Raw genomic sequence first — 23,928 nt, 5'->3', positions numbered from 1 at the left:
GCACAATTGCTCTTATCCATTATATTACAAAAGCTCGGGTTAAAATTGTGATTTTAATTCATGCCTCCTAAGTTATTTGTGGCTTTGTGCCAAGATTTGTTCTTTCTATGACAAAACATGCTTAAGCTTTTAACCAAATAGACACGTAGATCAGTGCAGAGTCACATTGCTTTTGTTTTATTAAATATGTTCAATTATTCCTTCTCAATGCCAATTGTCATAATTAATATAATACTTTAATATCTCTTATTCGACTGTCAGTGAAAATGAATGGATTCCCTGTAAAATATTTCACTGTAAATTTACAGTAAAATACTGGCAACCACATTCTGTTTTTTTTACGGTAAACAACATTAACAGTACTGGACTGTAATAACCAAATACAGTATTATACTGTTACCCTACAGTAACCCATTTTTTTTTTAAATTTTACGGTATTATACCATATTGTCTACATAAATGTATTGTTTTTTGCAGGGCTTACTGTAATTACTACTTTAAACACTGTAATTTCAGATTGGATATGAATTTGAAATGTTATACTTTTATTTTTCATAACATTTGTCAAAAATGCTATAAATAAACATGTTCAGTTTTAAAACTTAAAAAAGTGTCAAATGTTAGAAAAATGCCTTTCCATTAGCTTGTTAGCTAAAATGCCAGCTGACATTTTTTATTAGAAAAATTTAAGGTGCAGGACTCCATAATTTACTCATCCTCTTGCCATCCTAGTTGTATATGGCTTCTTTTCTTTAAGAATATAAATAAAATAATATTCTGATTGTTCTTCATTTTGTAATGTCATTAACAGGATGTCTGTTAATGTCATTATATGTGTCTTTGCAACATAACGATGGCTAAATAAGCTCAAAATATTCATTATTTTCTCACAAATGTGTCCGTTCACTTTGGAAGGCAGGTATTAACCTCTTGGAGTCTCGTGGATTGCCTTTATGGTGGATGGTAGCTTCACAACAAATTGCACCAATATGTGGCATATCAAAAATCAAAGAAAAGCAGAAATATTATTTAATACTGAATATCTGTTATTTGTTTATTGGTGAACTATTTCTTTAACAATGACACACTAAAACACTCAAAGCCTGGAAAACATAACATTTTGCATCTTATTTTGAAGTCTTCTTGGAAGACTTCCCTTTCTTGGCTTTTGATCAACCCCGTTACTGTAAATACATTTACAGTAAAGGGTCAAGTCTTGACCTCATTTATCAGATTAGTTGATTGTTCTTTTTTGATCATTAGTCGTCATCTTTGTTGTGACTGGTCTTAATCTCTGTTGATTTTCAACCTCATCATGTCAACCTCCAGCAGAAGTACCACTTGGTGTCCTGGTGGTTCTTTATAAATGTACTATTATTTAAAGGCAGATTTAGCTTTCTCAAACTAAGGGCTGTAATAGAAATTGAAATGTCAGTGGAATGAGTGTATTACGAAGCAGTACTTAAATTTTTACATTTGTTTAAAAAACTAACGGTTTGCATCCAGGGTATTAAATCACATTGTTTTTCAAATGACTGCTGCCTGTAATAAGATGTCTGGAATTGGGGCTCTTGGCTCCATCTATTTCAAGAGCGGAAGTCAGAGAGCACCAAAATGGCATTTTCATTCATAATTGCATGACCTTACTTGTGCTTGGTTACAAGATGCTTTTTTTGTTCCAATCTAGAGTTTCGATTAGGCACTTTAATGTTGATCACCAGCCAGACAAACAGGTTGAGGTAAGGACAAATGTGAATATTTTATATTGATAACAGCGTCGCAGTTTGAATCTCTGACTCCTCTTGCACTAAGTACATTTTCATCCCACAGTAGTGTGGAGAAAACCAATTTGCTATTTGTATTCTTTTTAAAAGTAAGAATTGCTTTGTATTGTTTTACGTAAAAATTGTTCATGACATGTCAAAAAAATCATTGATGCGTTTGACATTTCACCACCTGTTGCTTAGCGCTATAGTTTAATCATAATGCATATGATAGCGACTCATGTTATGATTGATGACAATGCTTTATTTTTCTGGTGGTTGGCCCCTAAGAGTGATGAAACTAGTTTTAAACTATTGAGGGGGAGGGAGGGTAATTAGCTCAGATTGTATATTTCAGAAACATAAAGACCATCAATCTATATGACTGAAATCACATGTTCAGAATTCTGCACAATCCCTTAGAACATTAGGAAAGACTAATTGTGTGAAATGATTAGGAATGAGATTGAATGGAAAAGTTTAATGTTCTCATTAAGCCCTGGCACACATCTCTGGCCTGATGTCACTTCTATATTTTATTGGACTTATTTCAAAAAGTGGTGGCGAGTTTGTATACTTGTTCGCTGTTGCTGTTGTCTGCTTCTCTGTTTTGCTGTTTTAAATGAACGTTAATCTTTTTTAACCCATGCATATTATTATGAAGCACAAATGCTGTGATGTCTGATACTGCATAACCCATATTATTGTGTATATGAGCACTCAGATAAATCCTTAACAATCTTCATTGTTTTAGAAGGTATTTCTTTGGCGTTAATGTGGGACCGTACATCTGTAATAAAAATAAATAATAAATGTCAAAAAAATGAGCTAAAGGAATTCAATAGTCAAACTCAAGTTTGTGAAAGCTATTTCACATTTGGTCAACATTGTTCCTATAGCCAAGTGGTTCAGGGGATAATGCAGAGGGGGTACGTGAGAGAAATTGAAATTTAGGAATAAATGAAAATCAATATGTCAATAAATTATGATAATAGTATTTTTATATGAAATGAGGACTACACAAATATGCATAAAAAATGTATTGATACATTTAAAACGCATTTCAATTTATAAGAGTCATTTATAATCTAGGAAAGGTTGCTGTTAAATGTAAAAAAAAATGATTTCCTGAACTGAAAAACACTGATTTACCTTTAACTCTTATGCATAATACTTAAGAGATTTACATAGTTGCGTAAAGCTTCATACAGAAATATTTATAAGCAATAAACCTACTTGTGAGCATCAGATATAATAACTATCTGACTCTCATTTCATTTTAATGCAAAATGTTGCGGTCTGGTAAAGGGGTACTGGGCTGAAAAAATCATAAAGAGGGGTACTTAAGCAAAATAAATTCTATTGATCTTAACTGTTTAATACTTCAAAATAATGAAGACGTAGGGGAAACTTGGATAACTTAATATCAATTTGAGCAGAATATTTCAGGTTGCTTGTGCCTTGTTTACCTGACTTGGAGTCACGTGCTTTGCTCGTGCATTATTTGTGCCCACATTTCAAGTAAATTGAATGTGTCCATTGTTGTGAAGTTCATGTTATAACCTATATAACAGTAAAACTGTACATTTAAACGATGATATAAACAAGCAGTTCCTTCAGATGCCGCGTTGACCTGTGCTGTTCAGATCTCAAAGACGGAACACGCAGTGCGCGTTCAATGCGTGAGGATTTGGATTATAGGGCGGATTTGACCCTCGTGAGATTATAGACAGGAAAGAAAACTGCGTCCAAGATCCAGACGACAATGCGCTGTAAAATCAACAGCATCTGAAGTCAATTGGACCGTCTTTGTAACTCAAGGTGACATTTATTTCTTATGACGATGCGGCTGAGGTGAAGCAGGCAACTGCTAACATACGGTAACATAGATGGATATCGCAGAGGAGCTGTAAACAAAACCGTGAAATCGATGCATGTATATGACTGTCCGGCGATACATTTGCGTCGTTTAAATGTATTGGAAGCGATCGGATGGAGAGATGTTTTTAAATCAACTTGTCATTGAAAAGACAGACATGAAGGACAAGCTGTGTTTAAACCATTTTCATAAATATTGATGAGGTATTTATATAGTAAACGACGTCATGTTTTGGCTATTTATAGGTTGATACAGAAATATTGTATAAAATAAGCACACGTGATACTGGTGTGATTTGTCCCTGATATATACTTCTATAACGACTTTATTGGTTCCTGTTTGTTTATTTCGTATCCATTGTTTTGCAGGCATGAGTCAGTTGAGACACCTGGCTGGTGCTTTAAGAAGCAGTAGCCAATGGGTGAGGGGGCACGCGGGGACCGCAAGGCGAGTTTTTGTCCCACGTCGTAAGTGTCCCAGCCGGCACATGACCGACCTTCAACGTTGAAATATGGTTGAAATAATGACAGTTGTCGTTTCAACGTTGAAACAACGTTGATATAACATTTAATGCTAAATGGTTGAAAACCAACCAGTACATGACCTTCAACGTTGAAATATGGTTGAAATAATGACAGTTGTTGTTTCAACGTTGAAACAACGTTGATATAACGTTTAATGCTAAATGGTTGAAAACCAACCGGTACATTACCAACCTTCAACGTTGAAATATGGTTGAAATAATGACAGCTGTTGTTTCAATTTTGATTGAAATGCTAAATGGTTGAAAATGGGTAATAAAAACACTTATTAATCAACTTTTTTTTTTTTTACAAGATTCATATGTTGTATCAATTAATGTATGCACAGAATAAATAATTTCTGCCTTTTAAATTATTAAAATCATTATTATTATTATTTATTATCCATTTACATTTTTATCATGAACCTTCTGGTATAAATATTATCAACAGCAATAAAAGATTGCGCTGCTTTACCACACTGAAACAATTCCTATTGGTTATTTAACCTTATTTGCTTTGATTATGATTGGTTAATCTGTCTGTCATTCATGAAACTGGCCAATGAAACTGTGCGCGCCATTTTATGTTTGAAAATATGACCGTTATCCTGACCGTCTTTCTGATCGAGGACGTCATTTGAAGCGAGACTGGTCTGGCCAAGGGAAGAGCACGATAGAAAGTGGTCTGCGAGGGCGCGGGTTCAAAAGGTAAGTCTGATTTCACAAATATACGCAAGGTCATGAGTTAAACGCATTATGTCAGTTCTTGCAAAATTGTAAATGCACAGTTTGTTGAATGAATTTACTAACTCGATATTCAGGGAATGCTTTTCCACATTTGTGTCGCGGAGGGATAACGTTACTTTTACAGATGTCGATTGAGGCCTAACGTTACTCGTGCCGCTTCAGTGTCGTTTTGTGCTTTTGCGGTTGCTACGTCGATTTTAAGGGATAAGACATTATACGTGCGCACACAGATACAAAATTTCAGGAAAAAAAGTGTAACGTTACATAAGCTAAATTTTCCGTTTGTCGTCGTCATTACTGTCCATTCACGGTAATATCGCGAGATTGGAAGCGAGACTGGCCAAAGGAAAGAGCATGAAAGAGATGGGCGATATGGAAAACAATCCAATCGAGTTTATTTTATTTTATGTGTTAAATATGATTCACAATATTATCACGATTCTTTTTCATGTTAGTTTTACTGTTTTGCAAGTTGTCTAAGCAAATAATAGTAACGTTGTAAAGTAACTTTGACATCCTTAAAAGCTTTTCCATAAATTTATAGCAATTTTGTTGATCTTGGCTGTTTTGATTTTTCCCTTTAGATGCAGTCGTCAATGCACACAACACAACCAGTACAAAAGTAATGAAGACCATGTCCAAATATTTAAAATATGCACCAGAGAGGATGGGTGGTGGTGGCCGTAAGAAGACTCTTCCTTGAAGACACTTTTTTTCCTTCTTCTTTTTTAATGACTGTTGCTAGTAAAATGTTAAGTTCTACGAAAGACTTCTTGTTCTACAAACTTTCCTTACTTTTACTTGGATTCTTTTTCACTTAATTGTTGAGATTTTAGAATGTTACGAAATGAGTACATATGTTGGTCACGAAATGAGTACATATGTTTGTTATTATTTATATATAGGCTATTGTGTATATTTGCAGTGTGTATGAAATTAGAATTAAAAGCTTTTTCCCTCTGTATTCTGATATCATTAAACCCTTAAGAAAGTGCTTTGTTGTTGAATGAGAATTATTTTCAATAAATTATGTGCAAGTGTAAATGTAGAATGTAGATGTATATTTAAATTCTAAGATAATTATTTTTCCATTTGGTGTAATTGTTCAAAACTTTTTCTTTAGAAAATGAAGCATCTCATCCCTGCACTGCAGATTAATGAACATCTAATTGTTAGAAAGAGAATTTTTTTTTTATGCCGTCCAATTGCAAATCATGTACAGCAAGTTTTATTAGTTGCTGAAAACACTGTGTACCGAAAATCATAGTTTAAAACTCAGTGTTGACGTTTAAGCAAAATTACAGGTACGCCGGTAAAACAGGGTTACAATATCAACGTTGATTCAATTTGCAAAATCGAAAGGTGATTCAACGTCGACAGAAGACCATAACCCGAAAGGCAAGAGTGAAACGACGTCGCGATTTCAACGGTGAATCAACGTTGTTTCTTCCGCGGTGAAACGACGTCACAATATCAACGTTGATCCGTTTTGCAAAATCGAAAGGTAATTCACCGTTGATTCAACCATGGTACCTGACGTTGTTTCAACGGTGAATCAACGTTGAAATGCCGGCTGGGGTTCGTCCGGGGATGCTGAGCACTCATTGGCTCCCTTCAGCTCTAGCTATGTCGTGGAAATGTACTACGCTTGGCTGGAGGATCACAAAAATGTTCACGAGGTGAACATCCACTAAAGGCACTGTTTTAGAGATCTAGTGTCCTTCCTAATATATCGCTTAAACATTGCTATACATTTTTATCTAACATCTTTGTCCAAGAATAGCATCAAATGGCTATTGAAATTGAAACAAACATAAAACGAATATAAAAGGAACCATTTTAAAAACCCTATGACTATTTTATCAACAGTCTTGGGACGCATACTTCCGTAACGCCCAGGCCAGCAGTCCAGAGGAAGCAAGAGAGAAGCATTTGTCCACACTTCTCCAAGGACGAACCATGTCCCAGACACCAGCCATGTCCCAAAAAGTGGTGGAGGATCATTTAGCTGTGCACACGCTTATAAGAGCCTATCAGGTAATAGAGCCCACGAGGGGTTCTGTATTAGATCTTATGCAGGTTTTATACGCAAAATCTTTTTTTGATCAAATAAACAACAAGAAGAATCGTACTGACTCAAATTTATTGGCGTTCATGTTAAGGGGACTGTAACAAGTCAAAAGTGGCTGTAAATCTATACATTTTATAGTGTCCCAGGTGATTAACCCCAGCCTAATTAGACTAGATGTGCTTCCTTTTGAAAATATCAAAGAGATTGCTTGAATCAAAACAGGTGGTTCCCTGCTTCCTCAAATTAATTAATGAAGTATCACAGGGATTTATTAAATTCTGCATATTGGCAAAGACATTTTTTATCTTCTCTTACCAGCCTGCGGGTTGTATGTTCAATTTGGTGTGAAATCCTGGGAGATTTTTAGTCCCGCGTTTTGTTGTTTCATATTTGTGTGGGTCAGCTACTGTAGCAGTTAAGGAAAACACTTCCTGGTCCGGTTGTGCTTTGTTTATAAGTGTGTTGATAAGTGTGCCTTACTTCAGGTATGGAGATACCAAGTTAAATCATTTCTCAAATGCATTTTAATCCCTGTAGGTACGTGGTCACCATGTGGCCCAGCTAGACCCTCTTGGCATCCTTACAGCAGATCGAAATTCCTTCAATCCCACAGATTTGATCACGTCGATTCACAAGCTTGGTGAGATATCCTTACTGATATACAGAACAGATTCTGTATATCAAAGTATGTAGACCAATTATGTATGGTTAATGTATAGCTAAAATAATATATGAATCTCTCAAAAGCTTAAAACTTAACATTTTATTATAATTTTAAAAGGCTAAAAACAAACTGGAACACTTAAATAATCTTCATTCACGTTTTTACATCAACATTTGAGCAGGCGTATTCAACTGCTAATAGTTGAATGAAATATCATTCAAATCTTGTAAAGCTGTAAATAAACAAATATGGATAATAACAATTATATTTGATCATTATTAATACTAATACTGTGACTAAAGAACTTACACATACTGGTGGAATAACCATTACAGAAAAAAATGATTGGAATTTTCAAGCACTGTATATTAATATTTTAAGTCATAATTCTTACAAACATCCTTTGTCAATATCTTTAGTGTCCCTCTGCTATAAATACACTGTTGCACCTAGAGAAGAATATTTATTCTAAAGACAAAAAAGCTGACTTGGTTCCTTGACTTTGAGGCTCATCCCTAAGTGTTTTTTGTTATTATCCTCTTATGTTAGCCACCCCCCTCTTCTGTAGCTCACTCCACCATTCAATACGGTAACTGCTGATAGATACACTTTCTTTGTATGGAAGCTCTCCTAATAATTGCTCACACAAAAAAACATTGTGTCCTTCAGACTTCCTCTGGTTTATTTTTGTCTTTGATTTTGTCTACACATATATTACACATATGTCTATGACATTTTTGTCGTCTGATGTCAGCACAACAGCCCTCTACCCGATGTATAATGCAATTGGTGGCTGACCTTGTGGCCGCAATATTTATACGTCACTGTAGCAACAAGACTGCACCCATCCGCTACATACATCTCCTTTTTAATTAAGAAAGGAAAATTAGATTGTTGTAGCTCTCTGAAAAAAACGTTCATTGCAAATTGAGGATATACAGCTATTACCATTTATCAAATAACGGTTTAAGAGCCCATCGTTATTACAATGCTAAAAACCAAGTGTAAAATATTATAAATCGTCTTAATTTTCAGCTGGTCCAGTGCCGTTTCTGAGACGTTTCTATGTATAGTTCTTTAAATCAGTCGTTTCACTTTTGCTTAGGGCTTTCGAAGTCCATTGGAAGTTTCTTTCCCAACCTCATAATCAGAGCTGATAGCACTTCATATTTTATAAGGATCACGATTATTGCTATGAACTTTTGTAACGCTGCTTGTACCAGTGCTTTGGTTATTCGGTGACTCATATAGCAAATGTAAAATTGAGACTGTGTCTGTAAATGTGTGTGCGTTTCTGGCTGTGTAGTCGTGTAAATGGTCATCCAAACAATTCCTCATTCGGCCATTACATATTCCCTGGTCTCAGACAGCGGCTAAAGGGAAGAAACAGAATCGCAAGCACAGGTTAATGTTATCTGAGATAAAGGCCCATAAATCTTCCCCTTTGCTCCTGTCGGGTCCTATTGCCTTCACTGTCTGCAAAATAGAAGGATGTAGGACATGTTCTCATAACAGATCGAAAAAGAGAGAGTAATAGCCAGTGAGAAGATCTCTCAAAACATGCCTTTTTTCCTCAGTATGCTCTCATTGTGTGGGTCAGGTGGGGTTTTGTCATCGTTTTTACTTTAGCCTACACGCGGCTAATGAGGCCGTGTATTGAACCAGAAGGCACTTAATTTGGGTATGATGTCTTTCCATTCGCTGCCCTCTTTATCTGGGTTGTGGCTTTAATTACATTTGCACCTGTCTCCTCTTGTGTGTGCTCCTCTCTTGAGGAGACCCAGTGTTTCTGATAGACCTGTGTTATCTACAGGATGCATTACAAACTAGTGTGCTTGCATTGCATGGTTTTGTTTCTCTACATTAATGTTTGACACACTATGAAATGAGTAATAATAATACATTTTCTATGCATTTTTTAAATAGTATTTTGGGATTTCTTGACGTCTGTGTTACCCCTTTGTACTTGTAATATGTTGTTTTACATATAGAATCTTTTTAATATTCAATCTTTGAATTGTTGCCGCTTTTGTTTAATATTGATTTTGTCTTCAAACTTAAGGCTCCTATGGTTTGGAAGAATCTGATCTGGATAAGACATTTCAGTTGCCACAAACCACGTTTATTGGGGGAAATGAAAGTACACTCCCACTGAGAGAAATCATACGCAGACTTGAGGTGGGTAAAGGTTACATGTGAGTAGAAGCACTTCATTCATCATTAGCTGGTTTTGTGCTTTGACTGATTCAGATGTGACATTCACTAATCTTAGCATTCATTTATACTGAAAAGATGAGCTTTGATGATTATGTTGAGGCTTAATTATGCTTCAGAAATGAATTCTTTAATGAATAAAAGAACAAATTTGCAATGAATCTGGTTTGATTGTTTCAGATGTCTTACTGTAGTCATATTGGGGTGGAATTTATGTTCATCAACAATGTGGAGCAGTGCCAGTGGATACGACAGAAGTTTGAAAGTCCAGAAATCATGCCGTTTTCTGACAGAGAGAAAAGAACGCTGCTGGCCAGGCTGGTTCGCTCAACAAGGTGATTATTTAACTATATAAATATACTATAATCCATTCCGAACAATAGTGTCTTGTATTCTTGTCAAAACTCTTTTAAACTGCATATACAAGGTTATATAAGAGCGACCCTGGATCACAAAACCAGTCTTAAGTAGCACGGGAATGTTTTTAGTAATAGACAAAAATACATTGTATGGGTCAAAATTATTGAATTTTCTTTTATGCCAAAAATCATTAGGATATTAAGTAAAGATCATGTTCCATGAAGATATTTTGTACATTTCCTACCTGAAATATATAAAAAAATATTTTTGTGAGTGGATGGGCTGCCACAGTGCCCCTAATAAACAACTTCATAGGCAATTTTCTCAAAATTTTGACTTTTTTGCACTCTCAGATTCCTGAGTTTTAAACGGTTGTATCTTAGCCAGATATTGTCCTATTCTAACAAGTCATACATCAATAGAAGACGTTTTTATTCAGCTTTCAGATTATGTAAACATCTCAATTTTGAAAAATTGAGCCATTTGACTGGTTTTGTTGTCCAGGGTCACATATTATTTAATGTGATGGTTTATATACAGTGTACTGTATGCAGATATATGTGAAGCTAATAATGGAGAATGTTAGCTTTAGCTCTTTAGGAAGAAAGGGATAGAAAATTATGTTTAGACAAAGGCTCAAACAGTACAAACAATCATCACAACAAACTTAACATTACATACAAAATCAACCCTACTATAAATACCATTTGCAGTAGATATAAAGGTCTTTTTATACTTGGCCCTTTTTACTAAAGGTACTTTATACCGTCTGCCAGAGGGAAGGTTACTGGAAAGAACCATACAGGGGATGAGAAGAGTCTCCCACAATAACAGAAGCTTGATGAAAATTTTACTCACCTTCATGTCATTCTTTCTTCTGCAAAAATCAGAAGATATTTTAAACAATATTTGTAACCAAACATTGGCCCCCATTGACTTCCATTTTGTGTGTACAAAACCAGTGAGACATTTCTCAGAATATCTTCTTTTCTGTAACGTTCTAGGTTTGAGGACTTTCTGGCTCGTAAATGGTCTTCAGAGAAACGCTTTGGTTTGGAAGGCTGTGAGGTCCTTATCCCTGCCCTGAAGATGATCATTGACAAGTCCAGTGAAGCCGGTATAGAAAGTGTAATAATGGGCATGCCTCACAGGTAACACTAAACCTGGTTCATTCAATGTCACTTTATCTTTAAGAATTTATCCCAGCAGTAACAACACAACCTCTTATTCATGCAGGGGTCGACTGAATGTTCTGGCCAATGTGGTGCGCAAAGATCTAGATCAGATTTTTTGCCAGTTTGATCCCAAACTTGAGGCCGCAGATGAGGTATTATATCATTTGTTTTGATGAAAGCTGCTTGTGTTTATTTTTCTATGTTGTGCTTCTAATGTAAGTTTTGCACAGGGTTCAGGAGATGTGAAATATCACTTGGGGATGTACCATGAACGGATCAACAGTGAAACAGATAAGAATATCACTTTGTCTCTGATGGCTAACCCCTCTCATCTGGAGGCAGTGGATCCTGTTGTTCAGGGCAAGACCAAGGCAGAGCAGTTCTACAGCGGAGACACTGAAGGAAGGAGGGTAATATCTTAAAAATAACTCTATACTATTGCTACTGTATGAGTGTTGGATGATACAAACCAATTATGCCAGACATTTCTTTTTTAAATTGGTAATCACCTGCATTTGTGTGTCCCAGGTGATGGCCATTCTCATCCACGGTGATGCTGCGTTCGCAGGTCAGGGAGTCGTCTATGAAACCTTCCACCTCAGTGAACTCCCTTCTTATTCCACACATGGCACAATCCATGTTGTGGTCAATAATCAGGTGAACATCAGACATCCCATTTTCCCATCAGAATTTACTGAAGAAGTTCAATCTTGTAGAGATTAGGATTGCTCAAACACGTAACCCCTGACCTTTCTATATGCTTTAGATTGATGTATGTTATCTGTTGTTACCAGATTGGATTCACTACAGATCCCCGAATGGCACGTTCCTCTCCCTACCCGACCGACGTGGCTCGTGTGGTCAACGCACCAATCTTCCATGTCAACGCTGATGATCCAGAGGCAGTGATGTATGTGTGCAGGGTTGCTGCAGAATGGAGGAACACATTCAATAAGGATGTGGTAATAGACCTGGTAAATACTGTGATGACACAAAAAAAAATAGAAACCCTGACAGAAATTCTAATGGTTTCCATTAAAATACCATTATATCCATTAGCTTTTTCCATTAAAACCATTACAAAATTCATTTTTTTTGTTTTTTTTGGGCATTATTCCAGCATCCCACCAACAGAATCAATCACAAACCAGCAGTACCATTATTTACATTTAACATGCCATTCATTTGCCAGACGCTTTTATCCAAAGCGACTTACAATTAGGAGAGCATATAAAAATTTGTCAGCCCGCTAAACAGTACTGTTAGTTTACAAGTACAATTCTAATTATAACCATTAAAAAAAAAACTAAAGTCTCCTTATCCTGGTTGCAGAACCACAATGTGTTATATTGTTTTCAGACCCCCTGGGGGTTTGTTGAAGGTACTATAGGGGGTCTGTGGATCACTATGGAAAACGTTAGGAACTAAAATATATGAATTGATATTTCATACTACATTAACATTGTATTACATCCAGTATTTAACAATATTTCATTTAAATATGTATAAATGTAATTTGTTTATTTAGTATTATTGGTAGAGAATGTGCACCCATGTTGCTGTATTGTGTATACGGATGGTGTTTATGTATTGTTTAGGTTTGTTATCGGCGATTTGGGCACAACGAGATGGATGAGCCCATGTTTACGCAGCCCCTCATGTACAAGCAGATCCGCATACAGGAACATGTGCTGAAGAAGTACGCCGACAAGCTCATCTCCGAGGGTGTTGTGACACTGCAAGAGTATGAGGTTTGTGTACTAAGAAAATCGGATTATTGAATGTCCTCACTGTGCAAAATGAAAAGTCCACCTGGAGTTACTCCCACGATTCATCCTGATTGACCTCTTTAACCATCTTTTCCGCAGCTGTTGATTTCCTGGGCTATTAGGAAATGATGCATTTCCTGCAGGGTTTGTACATTGTTTCCTGACAATTGATGGAGGTTGTGTTCTCAGATGTTCAGCCGGTGTCTTTTCGCTCCGGTGATGACACGTTTCATACTTCACCCATTGACCCAAGCTCTCATTCCCCAGGCTTTCAGCTCCCCCAACCAGCCTCAGATTTGTGTCACCGTAGAAACCAGAATCCTCGGACCGAACCATCCCTCCAGTGCGGATGGCTGACACCTCGTCTCGCCCAGCGACAGCTCGTTTTATTTACAACTGCAGCCTTGTCACTCTTCACTCGCTGACATCGCTCAGGGGATTTCACTCGGAGAATAAATTGTGACTTGAATCTCGCTATTTTCTCTACGCCGTAGCACATAGGTGCCATGAATCATTAATTAATAATTTGTCACAAATGTGTCATGCGTCTGAGTTTTTGATGAAGATGGTGGTTGGTGGGCTATGGCTGTACTACTGTGAATTGTTTTTCAGGAGGAAGTTGCTAAATATGACAAGATCTGTGAGGAAGCGTACAGGAGCTCCAAAGATGAGAAGATTCTAAACATACGCCACTGGCTTGACTCGCCGTGGCCAGGTAAATTATGAGGACCACTTAAACTGTGGTTGGCCAGAAGGTCGTAAATGAACACAAAGTGCTAGATGTGAATAAAAATGTCCTTTTGTGAGTGAATCAAATTGAGGAGGTTGCGAGTTAGCATTTATTCACACTGATGGGGTTCAATACCTGTATATGACTCTTTCTTCTGTGGAACACAAAATAAGATATTTTGAGCGATCCTCAAAATATCTTCTTTCGTGTTCTGCAGAAAAGAGTAAGTCCTATAGATTTGGAATGACATGAGTGTAAGTAATAGATAAAATATTTTTTTACTATCCCTTCAAGCCACCAATAATGCAGTTTCATTGTCTTTTCAGTAACATTTTACTGTAAGGTGCATTTAAACCTTATTTCTGGTCTTTTGTGTTCCTCTTTAAGACTTCTTTACACCAGAAGGAGAGCCAAAGAGCACGAGCTGTCCCTCCACAGGTCTAAATGAAGAGGTGCTCAGACACATTGGTGAGGTTGCCAGTTCAGTCCCTCTAAAGGACTTTGCCATTCACAGTGGTGAGTTTATCATACTTAGCAATTTCACAATGAAAGATTACATTTATTTAATGTATTCATGTTGTCTCCCATCTATAATTTTCAACAATCTCAGATTTTAAAGTGTTATCTTTTTATATCTTTACAAGATGTGGTATAGTGGTAAAAATGGTTTGGTCAGGTTAATAAAAGATTGAGGGGTTATTAAAGGTCCAGTGTGTTGTTTTCGGGAGGCTCTGTTGACAGAAATTGAATATATTTATACATAACTTTAACTATAACTAGAGGTTTATAAAGACCTTACATAATGAAGTGTTATGCTTTATTATTTTAGAATGAGGTATTTCTATCTACATTTACCACGTGTCCCCTTACAAGGATTTCGCCATGTTATTTCTACAGCTTCTCTTAATGGACAAACTGATCTACATGAGCACATTTCGTAAACATGTTTTCTCTCTTTTGGCAAATAAGCGAACAGGTGATGACAACTTAGTTCTGTGCAATCACCATAGTGTTTTGAAAGGGAAGGGCGGAGAGAGCTGTTGGTTGCAATTCACAGCCTCACCGCTAGATGCCGCTAAAATCTCCACATTACGCCTTTAAATCCTGCAAAAGCAAACTTCCTTAACTCACAACATGTATCCTTGGACATTAATTTGTAGGTTTGTCCAAGTGCGACATGTCAGCTAAATCGAAAGTTTTTAAATATTTTGTCTTTTATCTGGACAGAAATGTACAGTATAAACAAGTAAAAAAAAATCGACCAATGCAGTATAAAAGTGCATTCAGACCGCCAGCGACAGCGACAGCGAGGTTGTTAGAAGTCACTTCCTAGCTTTGGTTGCTCTAGTAACATTTATAAAAAAAAAACTGCAGTAACTGAAGGGAGACAGATGACGTGAGCTCCCCTGCTTTACTCCTTAGCAGTCGCTCCCTAAAGTCGCTCATCATTTGCATAAAGTTGAGCAAATCTCAACTTTGTCACTTCGTTAGACACTCCCACTTCCTGTCACCAATGGTCACTTTCGCTGGTGTCGCCAGCTCTCCATTGAAATGAAATACCTCACCTCACTTTGTCGTATTTACTATAGTAAACTTCAGTAAAATTCTTATATACTATAGTTTTTTGTATAAAGTTTTTTTAACTTTACTAAAGTATACAGTGTTTATCAATTCACTACAAGGGCACTTCAACTTGCAAAAGCAAATACTATAGCACACTACAGTACAGTATTTTTTGTAAGAATATTCAATTTAACGGGAGTTTTATTTTGACGGGTCTTCGGGAAGACGCTTGAGTTGAGTTTTTGTGTTTGCCGATAGCTTCACTCAAACAGTACAACGCTCTTAAAACTCTGGAGATGAAGTTCTGTGTTCATATCCTCATACAGTGCAGATGCAGATAAATCTCGACCATCACTCGTGTTGTATGTTAACTGTGCACATAATTCACTCAGACACGCAGAACAGCCAAATGCCCACATCTAGTTACATGGACGCCATTGATTAATGTAACACACAACAAACAAGCACAACCACGACAAGAGCACTTCACACAAAACACGCAACTCTGTCTAATGCACATATTCTTAATATTCCACATATATGTCTCACTGTTGTTATTTTTTTTTCAAGCTACTTGTCGTTTCAGTAAAATTGTCTCTCACTTGCCCATAAAAAACGTTCACTTGTCCCCGACAAGCGTTAATGTCAAACCCAGCTGTTTAAAGGATGATCTGATTATCTATCCTGATTAGAAAATGATTATTTTGCAGCACAGACCAGGTTATAGGTTAAGGATACAACATGTACATTCAACCGCACATATCTTAAATTCTGTTAAGCTGTGACCACTAGGGATAAACACTGGAAACTGACATCAAAGCATTGCAAGATGATGGTGGTAATGGTGTGGAACATCAGCAAATCCCTGACAGATGATGCGTACGCTTCTGTGGTATAGGAATGTCTCATTGCTCGATGGGTCATCATTTTCTTTCACTGAACAGCAGACACAAGGGAGCTATAGTGGATTGATGAAGTAGCACTAAGGGACCATTGCACTTAAGGAGTCGGCTTCAATCTGGTAGTCTTAAATTCTGCCAAATCACCGTAACCAACATAGACCTCCAGCTAAACTCTTTACTGCCTGCTTTTAAGCACAACTGCCTCCAAGCATCAAACCGGTCCACCGGCACAAGCCCTTCCCTGACACAGAGCGGTGCTTTACTTCAATATGAAATTGTGTTTAAGAACCGGCAGAACTGATTGTGGCTTTACTTTGTACTGTAGGTTTTCTCTCTACTGTTTATTGTTTTCGTTCCTTAATTTTCCTAATGACTGTTTAGGATTTTCCTCCTTTCAGGCTTGTCACGGATCCTTCGCGGCCGTGCTGATATGGTTGCCAAGCGCTCGGTGGACTGGGCTCTGGCCGAGTACATGGCCTTTGGCTCTTTGCTAAAGGATGGTATTCATGTGAGACTCAGTGGACAAGATGTAGAAAGAGGAACATTTAGGTAAGACTTAATCATATTCCACTTTAGCTTTAACTGTTAGATTTCAGTTGTTGCAAATAGGCAGGTTAACATTTTCTGCCTCATGACTCTGTTCAAAACGTAAACTTTCCTCTCATTGACAAATGACGTCAGTTTGAGAAGGGGGAGACATGACCACATGGTGCCGTCATGGTATTGCTTCCAAAGGAAACCCATTTGATGGCACTCCACAGAACAGACACAGAATCCAGCGTCTGTTCACTTTTATCATGTGGAAAGGAGTTTTGGCAAGCTGTTTTGTTTTGTCAGTACTGAGACATCAGCATTCTCCTTCCGCGGCTGAATTTATCACACCACACATGGCATTATTTACTCGTATGATTTACCATTCCCTCTCTGGATTTTTCCTCAATGGGTTCAGCTGGAGCGTTATATGCATTGTTTAGAACACAGCTAGGCTTTGATAGAGCATATTGAAGCTAAAATGAGCAAAAAGACATCAACAAGGTAGTGTCTGTGGGTTATGAGTCTATTTATTGAAGTGGGTTGTCTGCCGGTGGATGTATGCTGCGCTGTCGTTTTTTCTATCTCACGCGAAGGCTGGAGGAGTGAACATATTGCTGTTCCTCAGTCTGCTGGTTCTGCTTGTTACTTAGGGAGTTAATGGCTATGAGTAATTGATTCAGTTGGCTGTGTTTGGGAATGCACTAAGTACTGTGCTCTGGTCCCGTGATTGATGAAACTGACACACAGCTGATGCACCGAAGAAACTATTTACTCCCAAGATTCTCTGTGTTTCCAGAGCTGCCCACCAGGGACAAGACAACGAGACACTTTTGATTTACAATTGTTATTAAATGAGCATAACAGACAGACTCTGATTAGCCCGAGCACTTTCCTTATGGCTAAATTCATTTCACAACATTATCTACAGAAGCAGCGGAGCTTATATTTGTCAGTTCTAAAATACCTTCTTAATTGTCATGTAGTATGTATATATGAACACATTGGAATTGGAGACAGCCAGAGGGCATCATTACTGGGATTTTTAAAGGGACTTTACAGTTCAGACATTCGCGGTGGGTTAGATGGCTGTTTTGAACATCGCATCAGAGTAACCCAGCAAATCGTATTACATCTCATGTCTGAAATCCCAGACTTCATTTCAGCTGCTGCTCATGATCTCTTACAATGATAAAATATATTGAACTGTTCTGAGGTTTGATAATACACAATTCTAAATAAATTAAAGACAATTGTCAAACATAAATAATAAAGTAGATTATTAATAAAACATAATAAATGAAAAAACAGCTTTCCCAAAATTGGTTTATTTAAGCACCCAGATTTTATTCCAAACTTGTATAATTTTTGCTATTTGCCAGGATTTCATATGGTATTTGGAATTTTAACACAAACTGTGTCATTTTAACACATTAAATGTAATTTGTGTTGATTGTGTGTTATATAAACAAAAGGGACAACACAAGGTGCAGTTCAAAGTAACTGTGATGTGTGCTTTGTGCGGTTTGACAACAAAATGTGTTGTCCTTCGTTCACCCAAAAATGAAATATTCTGTCCCACTTGTGATTTTAAACCTGTATGACTTTCTGCCTAGTGACTTTTTTTCTTTTGAAGAACACAAAAGAAGATATTTTGAAGAATGTTATTAACCAGACAACTGCGGCTCCCATTCACTTGCATTGGTTTTGTATCCATATAATAGAAGCGAATGGGTGCCACCGCTGTTCGGTTACCAATTTCCTTTTAAAGTGTCTTTTTTTGTGTTCTTCAAAAGAAAAAAGTCACACCGGTTTGTTATGAAAAGAAGATGAGTGAATGATGACAGATCTTTTGGGGTAAACTACCCCTTTAACCACACAAAGAGATGTGTTCAGATAGGCACATCATGAGGATGAGTAACTTTTAACTAAATTTTTCAATGAAGTATAAACTCTTTCTTTAATCTGATTGCAATTCTGCTTCCTGAATTTACAATATTTTAAACATAGGCCTACAGTGTGCCCATTATTTACTTTTGTGGGGCTCAATCTGCATAAATGAAATGGTTTTGTTTGAACTCGCTGTGTTCCTGCAAAAAAGTCCTCCACATATTATTACCAGCCTTGCAAAATAAGAGCCAGGAAAGAGAAATTGAGCGATAAAGCTGTAATCTTGTTATTGAATGAAATGCTAATGAATGCACTTGTTACACATTTTCCCCTGATGTGTGCTTTGTACGGTTTGTGGCCTTATCATTGCAGTCACCGTCACCACGTCTTGCATGATCAAGAAGTTGATAAACGCTTTTGTGTTCCAATGAACCATCTGTGGGAGAACCAGGCTCTCTACACAGTTTGCAACAGCTCCCTGTCTGAGTTTGGGGTTTTGGGTAAGAACCACCTGTGCTCAATTTGCATGTTTATCAATCAGTGCACGGAAATGTGAAATATCCCAATTATTCCCCGCTTCTAATATCGCTAACATTATACAAACGTCTCAATATACCCATAAACATTCATTTATACCTTTTACAAGATCCACATGCATAATTATTTCCATGCAGTGTTATTGTTTCCGTATTTTTTGATGTGCAATAGGTTTTGAGCTTGGTTTTGCCATGGCTAATCCTAATGCCCTGGTGTGCTGGGAAGCTCAGTTCGGTGACTTTTATAACACAGCCCAGTGCATCATAGACCAGTTCATCTCTGCAGGCCAGGCCAAGTGGGTCCGACACAATGGCATTGTGTTACTGTTGCCCCATGGGATGGAGGGAATGGTAAATAAGTTACATATTAGCATATCAATATGAATGTCTTATAATACAAATTTACAATAAGTATACTTAGCAGTATATTTTATCTACTTAAGGAACTGAACTTATAGTGTAACCTGTTTCCATGAGACAGTATAAATATAATGCACTATTTAAAGGGGTCATATGGCGGAGATTCGTGTTTTTACACGTGTATTAGACATGTAAAATTCCAAGAATGTAAGTGTCGGAACAAAAGATGCATTCTATCTAAAAGCGAATGCGAACCCAGACCTGCCTGAAACGCCTCGTGTAACCACACCCCCACACATGTACGTCACTTTGTGGTATGATTTGACTAAGACCACCCAAATGTATACACAAGTAAGGTGGGCAGTCTTGTAAATCTTATTGTAACACAGCTGTGTTCCGAATTGGTAAGAGGCGTAACATTTCCATGCAGTATTCGACCAATCACTACGCACTAGTGACCTGGCCAATCATAGCACACCTCGCTTTTCAGAGCGATGAGCTTTGTAAAATATCAGTGCATTTTACAGAAGCGGAGCAAAGAGGAGATACAAACATGCACGGTATGTGGAAAATACAGCGTTTTTTTTAACCTTGAATCGTGTATACACATTGTATTACATCTAAATATTTGTTTAAGCCGAGTCGAATGACCCCTTTAAACACTCAGCTGTTTCTGCCTTTGCCCTATTAAGCCTTATCAGTAAAGAGATGTTATTTTAAGAGTCTGTTATGTAGCTCATAATAGTCAATTGAAACAAATGTCCTGCTGTGTAAGCCCAGGGTAAGTTTTCATGTTGTTATTTCAAGCCTCCTTTAAGATTGCTGTGCAGTACTGCGATCAATAATGACTCAAGTTTTGTCTGAGCCAATAAATGAGGTTATAATTCTTTGATAGACGTGCTCTCATTAGCGCTGGTATGTTTGCACTAATGAGCAGGGTCCGGAGCACTCTTCAGCACGGCCCGAACGCTTCCTGCAGATGAGCAAGGATGACCCTGATTGCTATCCGGTGAGTGGCCTTTCCTGCTATGCCTTGATGGCCACGGGGAGCTTGAAATATACGCACTTCACATCAACCTTCTGATTGCCAATTTGTTCGATGCTTAATATAGTCCTTGTTAATACTGCCTTTTAGTCCAATAGTAGTATGTCATTCTGGCGAAGTATTTGGATTAAACACATTCAGCAGACTAGAATGATACTAAGTTTTACTCTGATCAGTGTATACAACAAGCTGTCATTAAACAAAATGACTAAACCAGCATGACTTAAAGGGACAGTCTACTTTCAGGACAAAAATCTCTCTACTTTCCCCTCAACCATAGTAGGAAAATGACAATGGTATTCAAAAGTGCCACAGAACTGTTTGCTTTCCTACATTCTTCAGCATTTACATGTAACAGTACATGTACATTCAACATATCTTCAGAACAAAGAAATTTATATAACGTTTTTTCCTACTATGGCAGTCCATGGTGGTCAAGAACTGCAAGCATTCTTCAAAATATCTTTCTCTGTGTTCATCAGAACAAAGAAGTTTATACAGATTTGGAACAACTCGAGGGTTTGTATATGAAGACAGAATTTTCATTTCATCAACAATTACTTTGTGTTGGTAACAAATTAAGGAATATCTTGTATTCTAATATCATATGATGTATTTTTTTAAATATAGTAGTTGTATTTTGTTTAAACTCTATGTAAACAGAGTTGTCATTGTTGAAATAGCACATAATTATGTGCACTTATTTAGAGTTGCTAATGACTTGTATTGAAACTCTGCAATACACGTTTTTGTTTATTTAAAAATTTCTGACAGGAGATTATAGATAGTTTTAATGAGCTAGGTTTACTTCATTTAAGGAATTCACTGGAGACTTTGAGGTCCAACAGCTCTATGACTGTAATTGGATTGTGGTCAATTGCTCAACACCTGCCAACTACTTTCATGTGCTAAGAAGGCAAATCTTACTACCTTTTAGAAAGCCGGTAAGTGTAATTTTGACATATAAATGCAAAATATCTGTTTAGATCTATTATGTAAACATTGTTCTTGTCCTTATAATGTAGTATAAACCACTTCAAAAGATGTAAACAACTTTGTTTTTTAATCTTACATAATAGTAAGTCTTCATAATATTTGTTTAACATCTTGACAGGTTCTTTTGGTTGTATTTTGTTCAAATGGTTTAGAAGCGTAAAAATGCTTAAAAACAATGTTCTGGACCAGCTTTATGCATATCTTCTTAAATCGTCTATATATATCACATTGATTTCTAACTTCTAGCTATTTATGGATTTACACCTATATGCAATTTCATGTCATTTATGCTTTGGTTAAAATCAGATGGCTTTATGGCAGTTTGCATTCATTTTGGAAAATTAGAGTTGAGTTGTGATTTAAAAGTTTGAAGTATCTCCTGCACGCTTTTGGTTCTGTGGCACCATAATTGTCTAAAGTGATTCCCTGTTGGAGATAAATACAGTGGTTTGTGGAGCATGAGAAAATGTCTTCCTGAGCAAATGAAACTGTTAGCGTCTGGGGATGATTTTGTTTGTTTTCTATGAAAGTGCTCTTAATTTATTGTTTCGCTTGGATTCACAGCTGTCTTTATTTTATTTTTATATTCCCTTAGACTGAAGTTTTAACATTTCCCAAGTTCAAAAGCACTTGACTAACAAAACATTTCTGATCATATTCAGCTGATAATTTTCACACCAAAATCCTTATTGAGGCTCCCTGAAGCCCGCTCTAGTTTTGATGAGATGAACACAGGTATAAAAAAGTTTATAAAACACATTCAAGACTTTTCCAGCGTTTGCAGACTCCAAAAAATCAGACCTTTACAATTTCTGTATTGCAGGTACAAAGTTCCGAAGAATAATTCCAGATGATGGTCCTGCATCCAGAAACCCAGAAAAGGTCAAACGTATCATCTTCTGCACTGGAAAAGTCTACTACGAGCTGACTAAGGAGAGAAAACAGTTAAACTTAGAGGAGGATGTTGCAATTATCCGACTGGAACAGGTTGCTGCTGTCTTCAAATACAAGCATAGAACCATGAAACATGAATTTATTATTTGTACATGTGACTAGCTTTTTGAAAATCAAATACTTTTTTATCTGGCCTAGATATCACCATTTCCTTTTGACCTCATCAAAGCTGAAGTTGAGCTGTACAGTAACGCTGAACTCGTGTGGTGTCAAGAGGAGCACAAGAACATGGGCTACTATGACTATGTCAGGCCACGCTTCCTCACGGTGCTGTCTAACAAGAGTCCAATATGGTCAGTGTTATGATTCTGTTTTCCAGCTATTGGATTGGTAAAACCAAAAGAAACATGTTGACATCATTTGCATCAAACTCACTCCTAGGTATATTGGCCGTGACCCTGCCGCAGCCCCTGCCACCGGAAACAAGTTTACTCATCAAACTGAGCTGAAGAGGTTCATCGACACTGCCTTTAACCTGGAGGCATTCAAGGGCAGAAACTTTTAATGTATAATAGCAGATGTTTACACTATAGTTTGAAGTGTATATGATACAGGTCATGCTATGAACGCACAATATTAGATAAGGTAAGATAAGTCTTTATTAGGTTTCTATATGCAAAAGCACATAGAAATACATAACTGTAAGAACAGGGCAGGGGATTTGTGTTTTTCTCAGTAGAAATGCTTTATTTGTGTTTAGTCATACTTGCTCTTTATTTTTTCTTATTTGTCTTCCGTAACTGTCACACTTGGCTTCATCCTGAGACATCAAACAGATGGCATGTAGACAAATAACAATATTCTCTGTGGCAGGGGCAATATTCTCTGTAGCTTTTACAAAATATGTTTCCTTTTAAGACTTTATGGTTACGACTTGTGCATAACTTTAAAAGGCTATACACAGAAATGATAAAATAAGTCATAATAATGAGTAATGTAGCACTAAAATATGGTTTTACTTTCTCATGGCCATGATGTAATGATCAATCTCTGGTTAACATAAAACTTTAATACCACTCAAGGATTTTACTTATATTGTACTCTAAACTAGACCTGTAGGCTGTGTACCTACGTGTGATGATGTCATACAATTGTGAACTTAAGTTTTTAATATTAGATAATTGAATACAATATTTCAGGTGGTTTAGCACTTTATTAGAAAATTATGGTAAGAGAGAAGAGAAACAATCATTCAAGTTGATTAACTGTCTTATAATATGGCAATAAACTGCTACATAGAAACTATGTTTGTTTAT

General features: G+C 36.9%; 1 protein-coding gene across 8 annotated transcripts; it reads left to right on the top strand.

The window, feature by feature from the left end:
- The first annotated feature begins 3,303 nt into the window (after positions 1-3,303).
- On the top strand, positions 3,304-23,917 carry ogdhl (oxoglutarate dehydrogenase L). Of its 8 annotated transcripts, XM_056760432.1 has the most exons (24): positions 3,304-3,845; positions 4,011-4,117; positions 6,493-6,591; positions 6,782-6,949; positions 7,521-7,623; positions 9,710-9,825; positions 10,042-10,196; positions 11,226-11,372; positions 11,458-11,548; positions 11,627-11,806; positions 11,925-12,053; positions 12,191-12,370; positions 12,995-13,147; positions 13,778-13,880; positions 14,283-14,411; positions 16,759-16,909; positions 19,154-19,281; positions 19,490-19,668; positions 20,615-20,686; positions 21,541-21,666; positions 22,381-22,453; positions 22,542-22,705; positions 22,811-22,965; positions 23,054-23,917. In XM_056760432.1, exons 2-24 carry the CDS (start codon positions 4,013-4,015, stop codon positions 23,175-23,177), a joined length of 3,030 nt encoding a protein of 1,009 aa, XP_056616410.1. In that variant the 5' UTR covers positions 3,304-3,845; positions 4,011-4,012; the 3' UTR covers positions 23,178-23,917. The 8 variants fall into 8 exon arrangements, with proteins under 8 accessions (XP_056616410.1, XP_056616411.1, XP_056616414.1 ...); XM_056760433.1 differs by lacking the exon at positions 6,493-6,591 and having other exon boundaries at positions 3,305-3,584; positions 4,011-4,089; XM_056760436.1 differs by lacking the exon at positions 6,493-6,591 and having other exon boundaries at positions 3,305-3,584; positions 4,011-4,109.
- Positions 23,918-23,928: the final 11 nt, after the last annotated feature.

Source organism: Triplophysa dalaica, chromosome 11 (assembly GCF_015846415.1).
Source record: "Triplophysa dalaica isolate WHDGS20190420 chromosome 11, ASM1584641v1, whole genome shotgun sequence".
In the NCBI taxonomy this organism is placed as follows: Eukaryota; Metazoa; Chordata; class Actinopteri; order Cypriniformes; family Nemacheilidae; genus Triplophysa; species Triplophysa dalaica.
This window is presented reverse-complemented; position numbering and strand designations above follow the sequence as displayed.